Source organism: Saimiri boliviensis, chromosome 1 (genome assembly GCF_048565385.1).
Source record: "Saimiri boliviensis isolate mSaiBol1 chromosome 1, mSaiBol1.pri, whole genome shotgun sequence".
Taxonomy (NCBI): domain Eukaryota; kingdom Metazoa; phylum Chordata; class Mammalia; order Primates; family Cebidae; genus Saimiri; species Saimiri boliviensis.
Window position 1 is genome coordinate 92,283,161 of NC_133449.1, and position 15,415 is coordinate 92,298,575.

At 36.5% G+C, this 15,415-nt stretch overlaps 1 protein-coding gene across 3 annotated transcripts in view; it reads right to left on the reverse strand.

Moving 5' to 3' along the window:
- Positions 1–259: 259 nt before the first annotated feature.
- The window catches only part of SLC5A7 (solute carrier family 5 member 7), a 28,027-nt gene continuing 12,871 nt past the window's right edge, over positions 260–15,415 (reverse strand). For all 3 annotated transcript variants that reach the window (XM_010333632.3, XM_010333631.3, XM_003922774.4), the window contains 4 exons: positions 12,206–12,349; positions 8,076–8,229; positions 5,554–5,771; positions 260–4,006 (listed from right to left, as the gene is read on the reverse strand). In XM_010333632.3, the coding sequence (XP_010331934.1) occupies positions 3,377–4,006; positions 5,554–5,771; positions 8,076–8,229; positions 12,206–12,349 (1,146 nt within the window). In that variant the 3' untranslated portion in view covers positions 260–3,376. The remainder of the gene's footprint in view (positions 4,007–5,553; positions 5,772–8,075; positions 8,230–12,205; positions 12,350–15,415) is intronic.

The following is a 15,415-nucleotide window of genomic DNA, read 5'->3' on the forward strand; positions in this document are numbered from 1 at the left end:
AGAGAGGACCACAAAAAGCCAAATTTAGACAGCAATATCCTAAATTGACCAGTACAATTTAATATATTACCATTACATTTAAAACATTTACACAGTTGCAAATCTACTTATTTTAAGCATAATTTCATATAATATTTTGACAGACAAAAATATATGTTCTTGAATTATTATATGCATCTATCAAGTGGCAAACTTACAATGAGTTGTACATCATACCAGTGTCAACTTACATGAAGGCTAAAACAGAAAAAAATCATAATTTATGTTAAAATATAATGCTAATTATTTCCAAATAAAAAGAGGAATAGCCATTATATTAGATTCACTTATTTTCAAGCTTATATTCATTTCATATTCACATAAAATTCATTACTTGTAAGTGTAGCAATGAATTCGTACTTTGATACTGCGTGAAACCACTTCTTGATGTTGCAGTCCATCTACAAGCTTGCTGGTTTGAATATGCGTGGGAAAGAGAAGTATTTAAATTACCCAAGAAATATGTAACAATCATATCAAAACTATGAAAATAAAATATACATTTTATTCTAATGTTTTATCCACATATATTGCCTTCCAAGGTTAATATAGCCAGTGTCTAAATGTTTTGTTTATTTTAGTTTCATTTGAGGGCAGATTTTGAAAATCAAGTCTATTGACTGAAGCTAGAAGAATACATAAATGTCTGCATTACTCATTATGTCAAAACAGAGCAAATAATGGGTAAAAAGTTTACTCTTCCACATTTCACAGCTTTGTGATATAACTGTCTTGGAAACTGGGGGGAAATTTATGCACAAATATAGTAAGTGAAGATCTTGTGATCAATGTTTCCTCTCTTGTGTTCTTTAAATTTTTTTTACTTAAAAATCATCTTGCTAATATTTAGTACATTAGGGGACTAATAAAAAACTAGTTTTTATATATCTACTTTGAAAGTAAGTGAGGAATAATGGGTTAAAAACAATATAATATTATTCATAGGCTGAAATTACTGAAGTTATCTAGTTTCAATATTTTGAACAGGGCAAACATTTGCCCCCTGTATCTGTCTATTGTTAGAAATTGAATTAAATGGAAAACATTTTGACTGTTAATCTTTTTTTTCCCCACTGGACTTAAGTGTGGCTGATGGGACAATTGTTGCCCAACAGAATGGTACAATGTAAAGAGACCTGTAAAGAGACTATGCATCCCTGTTGCATTCTATGACATTATGAGTGAGGTGTTTCCTGATGCACATGGTGGAAGCTTGTACCTTAGCAGGTTGAGACAGATGCGCAGGGTGACAGGACGGATAAAAGTCAGTGTTCAGGTAGCATTCTGAGAAGCATGGTGCATCTAGAATATGTTTGCTAGGAATTGTAGTCTCCCTCCAGCAATTAATTACTTTTAGGTGTTAAATGTTTTAATCTCTGCAGTTTTTCTTTAATGAATTTCCTGCCCATTTCTTTTTTCTCAATTAATATCTGAGAATCATGCACTTCCATATTTACTGGTTCCAAAAATATGCTCCTTCCACGTAATCCATAGTGTACTGAATACATTTTGAGAAAATAGATGAGTAAAAGTAATTCTCTTTTCATTTAGATATACATGGTATTCAGTGAATATTTTGGATGCAGTGTAATATTTGCCATCAAATTTTGAAAAAGCACTGAAAATATGAGATAACAAGTAAAATTATTTAATTTTAAAATGATTTTAAAATAAAAATTATCTTTTAAAAATGATCTTAGACATTAAATTCATATTTAATGATAAAGATGTATTACTTGATGCTTTGAAACAATTACAATTAAATCTTATAAAAGAAATTCTAGGGCCAAGATACAACTTTTATTCTTAATGCTGAACACTAAGTTTATTTTGTTCATGATTTGCAAAAAAGAAGTATTTTTGAAAAAAGTGCTTTAGTTTCAACAATTCAGACTGACTTTCTTTATGGGATCAGATTCCCTGATCAGTTTTCAGTTCATCGCTTCACTCTGCTGTTTTAGACATGGCTCCAATTATTTCTATAATGTGTGACTGATGTGAAAACACTTGAAATGGACACAAACCATTACACCCATACACTCATACACACACATGTGTGTGTCTATGTGTGTGTGTAACACCAGAAAAGGAGAAAAACATTTAATGACCAGTCTCATGAATGTTATTATAGACATCAAATATTTAATGGCTTCTTTCCTTTAGGAATTATTTTATTTTCTGCTTCCCTCTACATTTTAAAATTGACTATGTACTTTTTGTAGTAGTTATTTGTCTAGTCTCTAAGACTGGCTTATATGAAAAAATGCCAAAGAGTAGATTCCTTAACATTAAATCCTTCCTATCAATGAATATGTAAAAATTATTTGAGTTTGTTTTTTCTCACTTTACTACTATCAGGAGGTGTCATGGGGGCTTCCCATAATAAGTAGTCAATAAAATTATGTTAATTTAGCGGTGTGCCTCTTATTAACAATAACTGATGCTGTGTAGCTATCTCTCCTTACATAAGGCTCAATTTTACTTCCAATATTTACTTACATACTATTTTAGATATTACTTATTTTATCATGGGACAAAACTTTATATGCTTCAGATAAAGATAAAAATGTACTGTTCTTCCTATTACTTTCTGCTTAATGAACTTATTGCTTTAAGGTCGGCTAATAATCCTTCAGGTACTCTTGTTTATGTATATAGTAGCTAAGGAAATCAGCCCAGTGCTCCTCTACAAAGGTGGATTCTATCTTCCTATCACCTTGCACATAAATAAATGCCAGTATACAATATTTTTTGTGTTTGCTTTGCCAGTGCTCAGATATTACATGTCATTACTAACAGAATAACAAACTGCATATTCATCAAATGTTATAGCTCAGAAAATGAAAGAAAGAATTAATCATCACACTAAGAAAAATCAGCTGGTTAATTCATTGCACCATTCAAGGGAGTGACTGAAGTTATTCTCATAGCTTCAATGCTATAATTAAACTGGACTCATCAGTGTATTAATAAAGTTTGTATCAAAACTATCCAATTTCCTATTCCTTAGGCTCTTTCATATCTACTTCCCTTTTTTGTAATAAATATAAATACTCTGCTTGGCTCTCTTTTCTCTAAGTGGGGCTTTGCTTATTTTTTATACCTAGCAAAACTATCTAGCATCAAAATCAACTCTATTATGGATGAGAAAGAAAGTTGTTGCTTTCATAGGTGCTTCCTGCTAGCTTGGTTTGTATTCGTGCAATTGCACTTAATATGAATTTTTATCCTCCTGAACATTATTTGTTAGTATATTTTTGTATTCTGCAAACCATCTCTCCAGAACTACCCTATTATAACGCTTTGTTTGCAAAAGCAGTATTTTATTTAGATGAGGTCATTGTAAATTATCTTCAGTCCCAGACCCTTCTGGACTGGAATCAACATCAAGGAAGGCTTCTTTATTGGTGAAAGTTGAGCTGAGAGTCATGCTCTGTCGCGGCTTCACAGGTGCAAGTTCATCTAATTTAATATTTTCATTTTTGACAAGAATTGTCTTATCCATGTTTTCTTCACTGTGTCTTGCAACAACAGCATCAAACACATCTAATTTAGGTGGCAAGGTTCCACTTTCAAATAGGTATTTGGCTAGATAAGAGATGCAAATGTTGGCTAGGAATGAAGTAACCATGGAAAGTGTTTTAAATGGAAATTTCTGATTATATATGCCATTATTATCCAGGTAATAGCCAGGGTAGAAGATCAAGGGCTGAAGATACAGGTATGGCTCCCCTCCAGTTATTCTCAGGAAGAGGCCAGAAACATAACCTGCCACGGCCCCATAGGTGTTGGTTCCCTTAACAAAGAGTACACAGAGCAGCTGGGGGAAGATGATGATGTAAACAAGGTCAGAACTGAGGTACCAGAGCCCATACACAGTCTTTGTCAACAAAGCCATGGCTGTTGCAGATGCTCCAAACACAAACACTGTGATTCGCATGACCCAAACGATTTCCTTGTCCGAAGCCTGTAAGAAATTGCCACAGTGTCAACTTTTTGCACAGTGTCTTGGCTCATTCAGACAAAGAATGAGACACATTTTGTGCTTCAAACCTGGTCTAAAGAATTCCCCAGGTTCAAATGGCTCAATCTATGGGAAAACCTAATGTCAGCTACAGTACTGAAAGCAAACAATCAAGGTGGCTTCCTGGGTGGACTTTTGGGAGGGGTTTCTGTGTACCAGATGCATGACACATAGGCTACCTGAACCTTTTCCTGAATGTATAGGGGGAAAGGTAGGATGAGCTAACATGGTGTCAGAGAAGGATAATAAAGCAAGGGAGGATTCATATTAGGGAACAGTTCTTATGTGGCATTGACAGAGCATAGGCCATCCTTACTTTATCTCTTTGTAGATGTGCTATTATCCTTAAGGCTAACTACCTTCTCATGCTCTTGAAAAGACACAGGCACACATATGTTTATTGCAGCACTATTTACAATAGCAGAGTCAGGGAACCAACCCAAATGCCCATCAATGATAAACTGGATAAAGAAAATGTGGCACATATATACCATGGGATACTATGTGGCCATAAAAAGGAATGAGACTATGTCCTTTGCAGGGACATGGATGAAGCTAGAGGCCATCATCCTCAGCAAACTAGCACAGGAACTGAAAACCAAACACCCATGTTCTTACTCATAAGTGAGAGTTGAACAATGAGAACACATGGACACAGGGAGGGAATGACACACCCACAGTCTGTTGGGGGACAGGGGTGGGTGCAGGGAGAGAAAACTTGGAAGGTGTGTCAATAGGTGCAGCAAACAACCATGGCACACATATACTTATGTAACAAATCTGCACATTCTGCACATGAATCCTGGAACTTAAAGTAAAATTTAAAAAAAAATGCCTTGTCCAAGGAGTTCTTTGATTAAATTGAAAAAAATATAAAAATTCATATCAAATCAAAACAAAACAAAAGCAAAAACACTGGGATTGTTTTGTAAACCAAAACCTAGAGAGAGGCAAAGCTTTAATCAAACAAGAAGCTTGCTGTTTTGCAGCCACTTTGATTCAGTAAGGAAAATCTAATTGAGAGGATATTTCCCTGCAAAGGTCTACTTGGGAGTGCAAATATAAAACGGTTCAGAAATACATGTCAAATACACAAATATGTGCCAAACAACTTGCCATACCCTGCTTCTACCAAGCTTCTCCAGCGTCATAGAAAATTTACTTATACTAATAGTTTTGCTGGATAGTTTAGGTTTCATTACTCTTTCACCAGAAAGACAAGAAGGTTAAATGATAGCCCTGTGATTGTACTCTTGGGAAATAATTATATCGATATTTTTCCTTCAGTATTGACATGAGTAATGTCATGTATTCATAGCATCCATTCATCATAGGTACACTTTGTTATTGAATCTCACATGCTTAATCAAAGTACAGTCAGATTTGATGTAGAATACTAATTAATATATAATGCTGTATATACAACAAACACAACTTCAGGAGCAGCAAGAGCAATGCTAGTCAATTACAGGTTGAAAGAAAGTTCTTACATTTTGTCTGAAGGAAAGCTGGTAGATGTTCCGTGCAAACATTGAACTTGCTGACAAGATGGAAGAATCTGCTGATGACATAACAGCAGCAGACACTGCACCAAGACCAAAGAAAGAAATATATACAGGGCAGAGATACTGCAGAACAATTGGTAAAATCATGTCTGCCTCTTCGTTAGTCTTGGGATCTAGAGGCCCATATGCAGTCTGGTTCCAGTCTGTTGAACAGAATCAACAACCATTACAACAACCAAGGAGACAAATGTTCTTTATCTATCTAGGGTCATCGTATTTACTAGGTTGTTTTGAAATAAACTCAGAATCATGAACATTAGTCTGCTTAGGTGTGAAGTCCACGTGCTAGGCAAGTGGAAATGTCTTATATCTCCTTGTTTCTAAAGGATATTGGTTTTATAATTAGTCTTATTCACAAAGCCTGCACAGACGCTAGAGGTAAGATATATATTTCTTTTCTGCAATGATGTTGCTGCATTGGATAGAATCATAGAAAACAAATGCTCATAAACAGAATTCTAGAGTATTCCTTCAACCACTTGGAAATGTGGTGGGACACTCACTGTTTCTTCTTTAAGGCTCAGGTATCCATGTGTAAATGAAGAAAGACAATAGTGGGGCTATTCTCAGCTATCATCTTTCTGTATATAAACTTGGTTTTGAAGCTGCCTCAGCATTAATTTCTTCCCAACTATTTCCACATTGCATAGAATTTCACTAGATTAAGAACAGTCCCTTTTTATTGAATAAAAAGTACAGTCATGTGGCTGAAATTTTGAAGAAGTTTTGGATGTGGGTAGGGTAAGAAGACTTGCAACATAGGTTTACCTTTGAATACATAGCTTCTTTACTGGTTAGTTGTAGCACGTGTTGAAGAACAATGGACTCCTTAAATGTACATCAGCACTGTTGGCTTTTTTACTTGCTGAACTTCTTTAGTATCATGATCACAGGACCAAATAGGAAATGTTTTCTTTGGATCCTACCACTTTTTCTTCCCTTATGTTCTATTACAATTGGCACCAAAGCTATGCTTAAATGCAGGCAACTTTATGGCCTTAACTGAGATGTTATGATAACAGAAATAACAAACAAGAATGTGTATCTAATCCAATAAAAAATAGGCTTAATGCTGTTTCTGTTAGCCTGTGTTCCTACAATAAACACACACACACACACACACACACACACACACACACACACACACACAGAGAGATATGTTTTTTGCTTGTGAGAGAAATACTGTCTTTTTTTTTTTCAAAGACAAACACTACATACCACCTTTGTCAGTCATCTTTACATCTTTTGAAGTGTTTGTCTCATGGATGAACAACTGGAATGGAGAGTGTACACTATGAACCAGGATTGCTCTCCTAAAAGTTAAACAATCCAATAAATGACTCAACTAATTGAAAGTCAAAGTTGCCATAGGAACATAACCCTGGATTACCTTTACAAAATGCAACAGGGCAAAAGATGAACTTTAATCTATTTTATTACCTCTACCTAGAAGACGCCTTTGAATTTGGATTAACATGATGTATTTTCACTGAGTGTTCTTAAAAGTTACAGCACAGGAACATAATGATCAGGAGTAATCAATATATTTAATTAAATTAAAGGTTAGCTTTTGAGCATGTTCTACATAGAGGCTAACAGGGAGATAAACATTTCGTAATGCTCTTTCTTTAAAACCAATTTTGGGTAAGTTATTCTGTAAGTTACTTAGTTTCTTAATTTATCTTGACCAAAACATTTATTCACTGAATTCTTCAAGACAGAGAACTCCTAAGTAAAAACTACTAAAAATGTAAAGCAGAAATCTCAAGTTTAAACTGATCTTTATGGAGGTCATGAGGATGACAGGTAAACTTCTCTAAGCCTGTGACTCTCTAGCTTTCAACTTACCTAGGGGTTTTAAAAGAACACTAGTGTCTGTCTCTATCTTCGATTATTAAAATAAAATTCCTGTGAAGTAGGCCAGATATTGGTGTTTTTAAAAGATCTCCCCACCACTCTCCGGTTGATGTCAGCATGCACTTTGGTTGAGATCCACCGCTGACAGGGGTGCATATAAACAATGGATAAATAGACCAAAACTGGGAGGAGGGTGTGCTCACCAATGTTTCATAGTGGAGTGAGAAATCAAAAAAATTAGGGGCTGGGCAAAGTGGCTTTCACCTGTAATCCTAGCACTTGGGAGGCCGAGGTGGGTGGGTCACCTGAGGTCAAGAGTTCAAGAGTTCAAGACCAGCCTGACCAAGATGATAAAACCCCATCTCTACAAAAAAAAAAAATAAATAAAAAATAAAAAAAATAAAATTAAAAGGGAGACTGCTGAACTATAATACAATTTGCTGAATGCTATAAGAAAACTATACATATATATATGAATGTGATGAGAAGGAATTTGCTATGTGGAGGTAAGAGGGAAGCGAGAGGGAAGGGTGTCTGGGTGGGGATTGGTAAATTAACTGGCACATGTGGTGAAGTTGCAGGAGATTTACCTGTTGATGCTCCAATGGCCCCAATGAGTATGGCTGGGAGAGCCATCACCAGGCACCCGAAAGCTGCCAGGAAGGATAGCACTTGAGCATAGGTGGCTGAGGATGAAGAGAGGACCCTCTGGAAGTATGCTTGCCATGGGATTCCACCCAGCATCTGTGTGAGAAACACAAGGACAGAGAGTGAACTAGAGGCAAACATGTATTCTATTTTTTTTTTAAAAAAGAGGTTTATTGCAATCACATTTACAATAGTCAAAAGTACAACTTAGTAGTATTTAAAAAATGTGACATGTAACCACAAATATCAATTAGTTGGCTATGGTCTGATGTTTATGTTCCCCTCAAATTCACACATTGAAATTTTGATCCCCAAGGTTATGGTATTAGGTATCAATTTGACAACTTTGGGAGACTATTAGCCCATAAGGGTGGATTCCTTATAAAAGAGAACCAAAGGAGTTTTCTTTTTCCTTCTGCCATGTGAGGAGGCAGTGAGAAGGTGCCTTCTATGAGGATGTGAATCTTCACCAGGCATTGAATTTGCCAGCATCTTGATCTTGGACTTCCCAGCCATCAAAAATGTGAAAAATAAATTTGTGTTGTTTAAAAACCATGCAGTTTATGGTACTTTGTTACCCAATTGAACTAAGACAATGTTATCATCAACTTTCAATTATTCCTGAAGTTCTTTTTCTCTATAATTACATAGAGCAATTATTTCTTTTCATTACTCCTGTTTTGAACTGCATTTAAACTACCCTAGAAGCCTTCAATTTGCTATCATCTGGTGGTTCTAACCATCACAAAATGTTCTAAAAAAAGAATTAAGATTTTGAAAGTATGACATTTAATCTGAACCAATGCAACCCAAAAATATTTATACACTCCAATTATGTGACAGGCAATATAATGGCTGTAAGAGCACAAAGACGAATAAGGCATGGTTCTTTTCCTGGAACTTGCCTTCTACTGGGAGAATCAATGTATGTGGTGTTTTCCAAAGTGAGCATTGCAGAATGCTCAAGGCAATACAGCCAGCATCAAATAAAATACTAGAATGTCTATGTATACTCATTTATTTTGTACCTAAATATTGTGCAGTTGCTTTTATTAAATGATTTATATCATACATTAGTACAGAATACATAAGCAACTGATAGATACACATACCTATATTGGAATGTGCTTTAATTTCTTATTGAACATATATAACAAAAAATATTTAAACTCTAATGCAATTTGTTGCATGATATAAAGAGGTCTGTATGGGAATTAAAATAAGAAACCATTAATTATTTGAGATGAGAAAGAGGTGGTAAGAAGAGAGAAAGGACAGCTGCATGTTAACAGGAAAACATGCAGAAATTACGTGCAGATTGCCCATAAACTTTGAGAGCATTTTCCAAGTGGAGATGGAGAAGAGAGTACCTGAGAGAGAAACTAATAAGAAAAAAGAAAAAAACAACAGCAACCAGGCAGCTGAGACCACTGGGTATTTGGTATGATGAGAGGTCAATGTGTGAGGGAGTGGTTGGAGGAGAATCTGGAAACATACTTTTAGCTAGATTACTGTTACTTCTCTTCCTGGCATAAAGTCAATATTCAATAAATATTGGTTACATGAATGAATGAATTGATAAATGAGCCTGTCATAGCACAGTGTATTGAGGTTTCATTAATTGCCTATCTCTCCCACTGGGTTCTGGGTTCTGGAGACGTCTGTCTTAGCACAACCTCACCTGGGCCAAGCAGAGTGTCTGCTACATAGATACCAGAACAATCTCCTTCTTATAAAAGCCATGTATGTTCAAAAGTAAGGAAAAATTTCTAAAATTCATAACCCCATTTCTCAAGTCTATATTCTTCCACAACATTTTCCTTTCATTTTATGACCTGTTTTATGAATATATCATTAATTTCTTTCATGTCAATTATTTATATTGATTGATACATTATAAATCACATACTCATCACCCTGGACATTTAGGTCATCAGAAATTTTTAAGTAAGGTGAAGTCTGACTTTGTCTACAAACAGAAGCTCTCATGATGCAATGAACTTAATGTTTGTCCTGCTAAAATTCACATGTTGAAACTCTAATCCCAATGTGATGGTATTCAGACGTAGGCCCTTTGGGAGATAATCAGGTCAGGAAGATAGAGCCCTTATTATGGGATTAGTGCCCTTTTCAAAAGAGGCCAGAGAGTTCTCTCACCTTCTTTCCACCATCTGAGGGCACAAAAAGAAGTGAACAATTTGCAACCTGGAATACTGCCATCTTTAGAACCTCACCATGCTGGCTTCCTGGTCTCAGATTTCCAGCCTCCAGAATTATAAAAATTATATTCTGCTGTCTATACATTACCCAGTCTATGGTAAATTGTGACAACAGCCCAAACTAACTAAGGCAGGTGGCAATATGGAAAGTGGGCATGGGGGAGTAAGAGGTGGGCAGGCTGCCATCAGGGAGACTAGTGGGGGTTATCATAGCAGACCAGGTAAGGCATGCAGTCTACCTAATAGAGAGCTAATATGGGGACTGTGTGCAGGTTGCAAGTGTGACCAGGAGTTACACTGACAGTATCATTAGCAGGACTTGACAAGTCATCTTCAGGTAGGGGACTTAGGAGAGAAAATTGGAAGATAAAGACCATTGATGCACTGTCTCAAGTCTGATTTCTATAGTACATTCATTTATTCAACATCCATTATTTCATTTTAACTTGTCTTACAATTTGAATCATGAATATGACTAAGTCATATAATTTTTTAGAGCTGGAAGAAATTTAGCAATCATGATGTATAATGTCTTATTTTAAAGATGAGTAGTCTGAAGACCAAAGTGTGGTATAGGCTAAAGGACTGTGAGGTCTTAATATTGTATTTTAATCCCTAACTCAGACAATGGTGTGATGATTGACAAACTGCTTAATTGCTCTAAGTCTCATCACCTCTATGATGTAACCATGAGCACCTCTACTGTGCAGGTATAGTTACATATACGTATTTACTCTTAATTCTTCAGTTCATAATTTTAAGTCATTCCAGAAAAATGAGAGCCCAGAAATTTCTTAACAATCCTTAGGCAAAGAAGCCCTCCAATCCACTACTGGAAACATATTTTCCCCACATTTTCCTGCCCTTTACTAGAAAAATGTTGACTGGAAAAGACATAGTCACTTTGAGTGTTGAGGTAATGCCAAAATTCAGCCATGTGCCATGATCACAAAGTTATATAATATTGCCAATCCTCTACAGGGAAAACAAAAATAACCAATTTCCTCTTAAGTTTATTATGAAAAGTAATGTATTTCTTTTTCTAAGAGATGAATTTTTGCAGAGATGGGGTCCTGCTGTGTTGTCCAGACTTGTCTCAAATTCCTGGCATCAAGTAAGCCTCCCACCTCAGACTCCCAAAGGGATGATATTATGGGGTGAGCCATCACACTCTGCCATAACCTATTTATTATGTTGAAATCAAATACAGCGTGTTTTTTTCAGACCTAATTCCTCTAATTAGCACAGTCATAAAATTTGGTCAGTTCTTCTGGTTGTTCCCTCTTGCCTCAAGGGGATCAGCCATTATCTTTTTGGAAGTGCCTGCACCTTTGCCCCAGGGTTCTGCCTGTTTTCCAGCTTCCTCTGGCTCCTGAGGGCTTCCCTCTTGGCATCTTTCCTGGGTGACACCTCCCTTTCCAACCCGCCTCACTTAGGGCCTCTAGCACTGCTAATTCACTTACTCTGTAATTCAAGAGTCAACGAGAGACTTATTTCATAAGTTGGGTTTCATGCCTTAATACAAAACACATAATAAAGCTTTCACATGGTTTTGCCTTCCCGTTGGGGAAAGTCCTGGGGTAGGGGCATGTTATTCCTGGACTTACATCACAGCAGAAAAGAGGACACACCACACAGAACACCTCATGCTGTTGTGTTAGGGCCTCGTTTGTTCACCCTGACTGTCAGCCACCACAGTCGGGCCCTGGCTTCACCCTCCCAATAGAGAGTCCTCAATTCGGAAATGTCCATGAGCACACAAGCACATTTCTTACTATGAATATGAAAATCTTGAAAATAAATTTGATTTAGGAACGATTAGATCACATTCTTCAGGTAAGAGCATTACTTACCAACAACAGGAAACTATCAAGCCAAGTGTATACTTCAGATGAGTCAACAGTCCCCAGCCACGGCTTCTGGTATTTGGCATGCACAGCAGTAAACCCAATGTCTGCGACAGCAGGATGTGACAGTGCAAAGGGGACGCTGATCCACTGCAACAGAAAGTGACACTGGAGACCTAGGCCATGGTTTTCAACTGTCTATATATATGCAAGATTTATGTACCTCACACACTGCACAGCCCAGTAGTTCCTCTAGTTCAGACAGAGAAGGACTGGAAATCATGTTCTCTGTTTTTTTGTTGGGCATCATAAAATACCGATTGAGATAAATTAAAATAACACATTGATTATTTCTATGCTTGATTATACCATGTCATAAAAACCATAGCCACAGCCACCAGAAATCTCTAGGAAGAAAATATTATATTTGAAATATCTGTCAATCTCTCTCATGTGCACTCTCTCTCTCATCCGTCTATCTCTGTCTGTCTGTATCTATCGATACACACACACACACATGCTCACACACATAGATAAATAGATAGGTAGCTGTTGAGATATATAGAGGTATATACGTATATCCCCTTATGTATGCGTTTGTGTGTGTGTATGTAAAGTGGAAGCCCCTCACTTCAGCCCCGGAGGTGGGGATGAAAGCAGGGGGTGTGGATTGTTTTTGTTTTCCTCTTCTGTTAAATGTTGGATAACACAAACTTGAGTTCTAATAAAGAACTGTATTGCCCAACTGCTTGGGAGGCTGAGGTGGGAGAATTGCTTGAACCCTGAAGGAGGAGGTTGCAGTGAGCCGAGATTAGAAACTGCACTCCAGCCTGGGTGACAGAGGAAGACTCCATCTCAAGAAAAAAAAGAATTGTATTTCAAAAAAACAGATAAGGGCCAGGCACAGTGGCTCACGCCTATAATTTCAGCACTTTGGGAGGCCTACAGTGGGTGGATTGCTTGAGCTCAGAAGTTCTAGACCAGACTTGGCAACTTAGCGAAACCCCATCTCTACAAAAAATATAAAAATCAGCCAGATGTGGTGGTGTACACCTGTCATCCCAGCTATTTGGGAGGCTGAGGTGGGAGGATTGCTTGAGCCTGAGAGGCAGAGGATGCAGTGAGCAGCAATTGCACCCCAACCTGGGTGATAGCCAGACCCTGTCTCAGAAAAAAAAAAAAAAAAGGCCAGGCACAGTGGTTCATGCCTATAATCCTAGCACTTTGGGTGGCCAGTGTGGGAGGATTGCTTGAGTCCAGAAATTCAAGACCAACCTGGGCAATATAGTGAGACCTGGTCTCTACAAATAATAATAATCAAATACAATAAAAAATTTAAAACATTTTATTTGAAATATATATCCATATAAAAGTGTGTATAAATATACATACATATATACACACACACTTCTGAAGTGTGTGCATGTATATATATGTGTATATGCACACATACACACATACTTTTGTGTCTTCTGTGAATTAGGCAAAGACATCCATTCATTAAGGGAAAGATATCCATTCATTAAAGTAACAAGAAAATATTTCATTGAGAAATAAATGGATGAAATATAAGCCTTCAAGGGTGGGCCCAAAACTAATGTGTAGAAGAATAAAGAATTGAAGGAAGAGATGTTTAGATGGAGCAAGGCAAAGAGTAGAAGAATATATGGGATGTGTGTGTGTGTGTGTGTGTGTGTGTGTGTGTGTGTGTGTGTAGACACTCGCACCCACTTCTGTTGGTGACAGGTTTTACTGGCATGGGAGTAGCTTGGGGAAATTGAAGAGATGAAGATGGATGTGTGGAGAAGAGTTGCATGCTAAAGGATTTGTATTTTGTTTTGAAGGCAACTGGAAGCTAGAAAAATTTCTTCTGAGTCTTAATAAGATTTCTGTGGAATTTCTTCTGAAATTTAGTAACATAGACATCAACAGTGAGGTTAGCAAAAAGGAGTAGTCAGAGACAGTGGTAGGTGATTTCGAGTCCACCTATTTGAAGGCCTGAAGGACAGCAGTGACACTGGGAATGAAAGAATATCGGTACTAAAAAGGAGTATGAAAAAGGTGTCAACAACCCTTACATTACAAGAAGGAGAGAGGCCAGAGAAGGAAAATGAACAGAAAAACCTCAAGTTTACAGTTTTGGAGCTCCAAGAGTGAATGATAAAATCAATAATGTGAGAGAATTTGAAAAAAGAAGATGGCTTAAAGGGTAAGTTGATTATTTATGTATGCTCATAGAGCAATTAAAGTTTGGAAAACAATGTTATTTAGTCTTTTATTCAGCCAATTCAATAGGGCCGTAACTAGTAAACAATAGAACTTCATTCCTTATCAATTTGGCTACACTTTGTGACAGAAAAAAATATTCTAACATATTTGCACTGTCATTTTTACACTTGTATACTTGATTTATGCACCTGTGGGTTTTAAGTTCTAGTCTCATACAAAGCAATGAGAAATCACATATATCATCAATAATAGGTTCATTCCTTGCGGTTGTGTTTCTTAGAATACCTAGTACATCAGTTATGAGAGCTGTCACTGCCAAACCAACCTGGCTCCTGATGTTCTGAAGAGGGATTTATTTCTGTGTTCCCTGTTTTGTTTCTGGAAGCTTATGTTGATGCTAAGGAAAAATCAGAATTTCAGCACAGTTCACTTAATTTTGATAATTTAAATACAAAATAGTGGGAGTCCTTGAGGAAATTAAATATTCTCATATTTAGTCATAATACGAATAGATGAAATTCCATGAAATGCAAATAAAATGTCTAAAAAAAAGGAAATATTGCAATCTTTGCTAGTATATGTAAATTTGTAGTTAAACTGTACATCTAATTGTAGTTCATTTTTAAAATTTTTCCTCTAGGATATTATTAGAGATGCTAGAAAGTTTATAAAAAGGAGAGAAGGGCATGAGATTACTTCTTCATTTTTCATTTCTAAGTGTCTCGTGTCTAAAGTAAAATACAGTGAAATGCTTTACATTATGAGATAAATAAATAAAGATGAAAAGAATCAAGAGTACTTAACCATCCTTGGGAAAATAAATCATAAACTCTAGTGTTAGCTTGCTCTGTCCATGGCAAAGGCATTGGCAGAAGGGCATTGCTCCTACAGAATCTAACACTGAGATAATATATGTGTATGATGATGTAATGTATATGAACCTATGATAACCCTAGCACAGCATGGGCACACCAGTTTTTATATTTC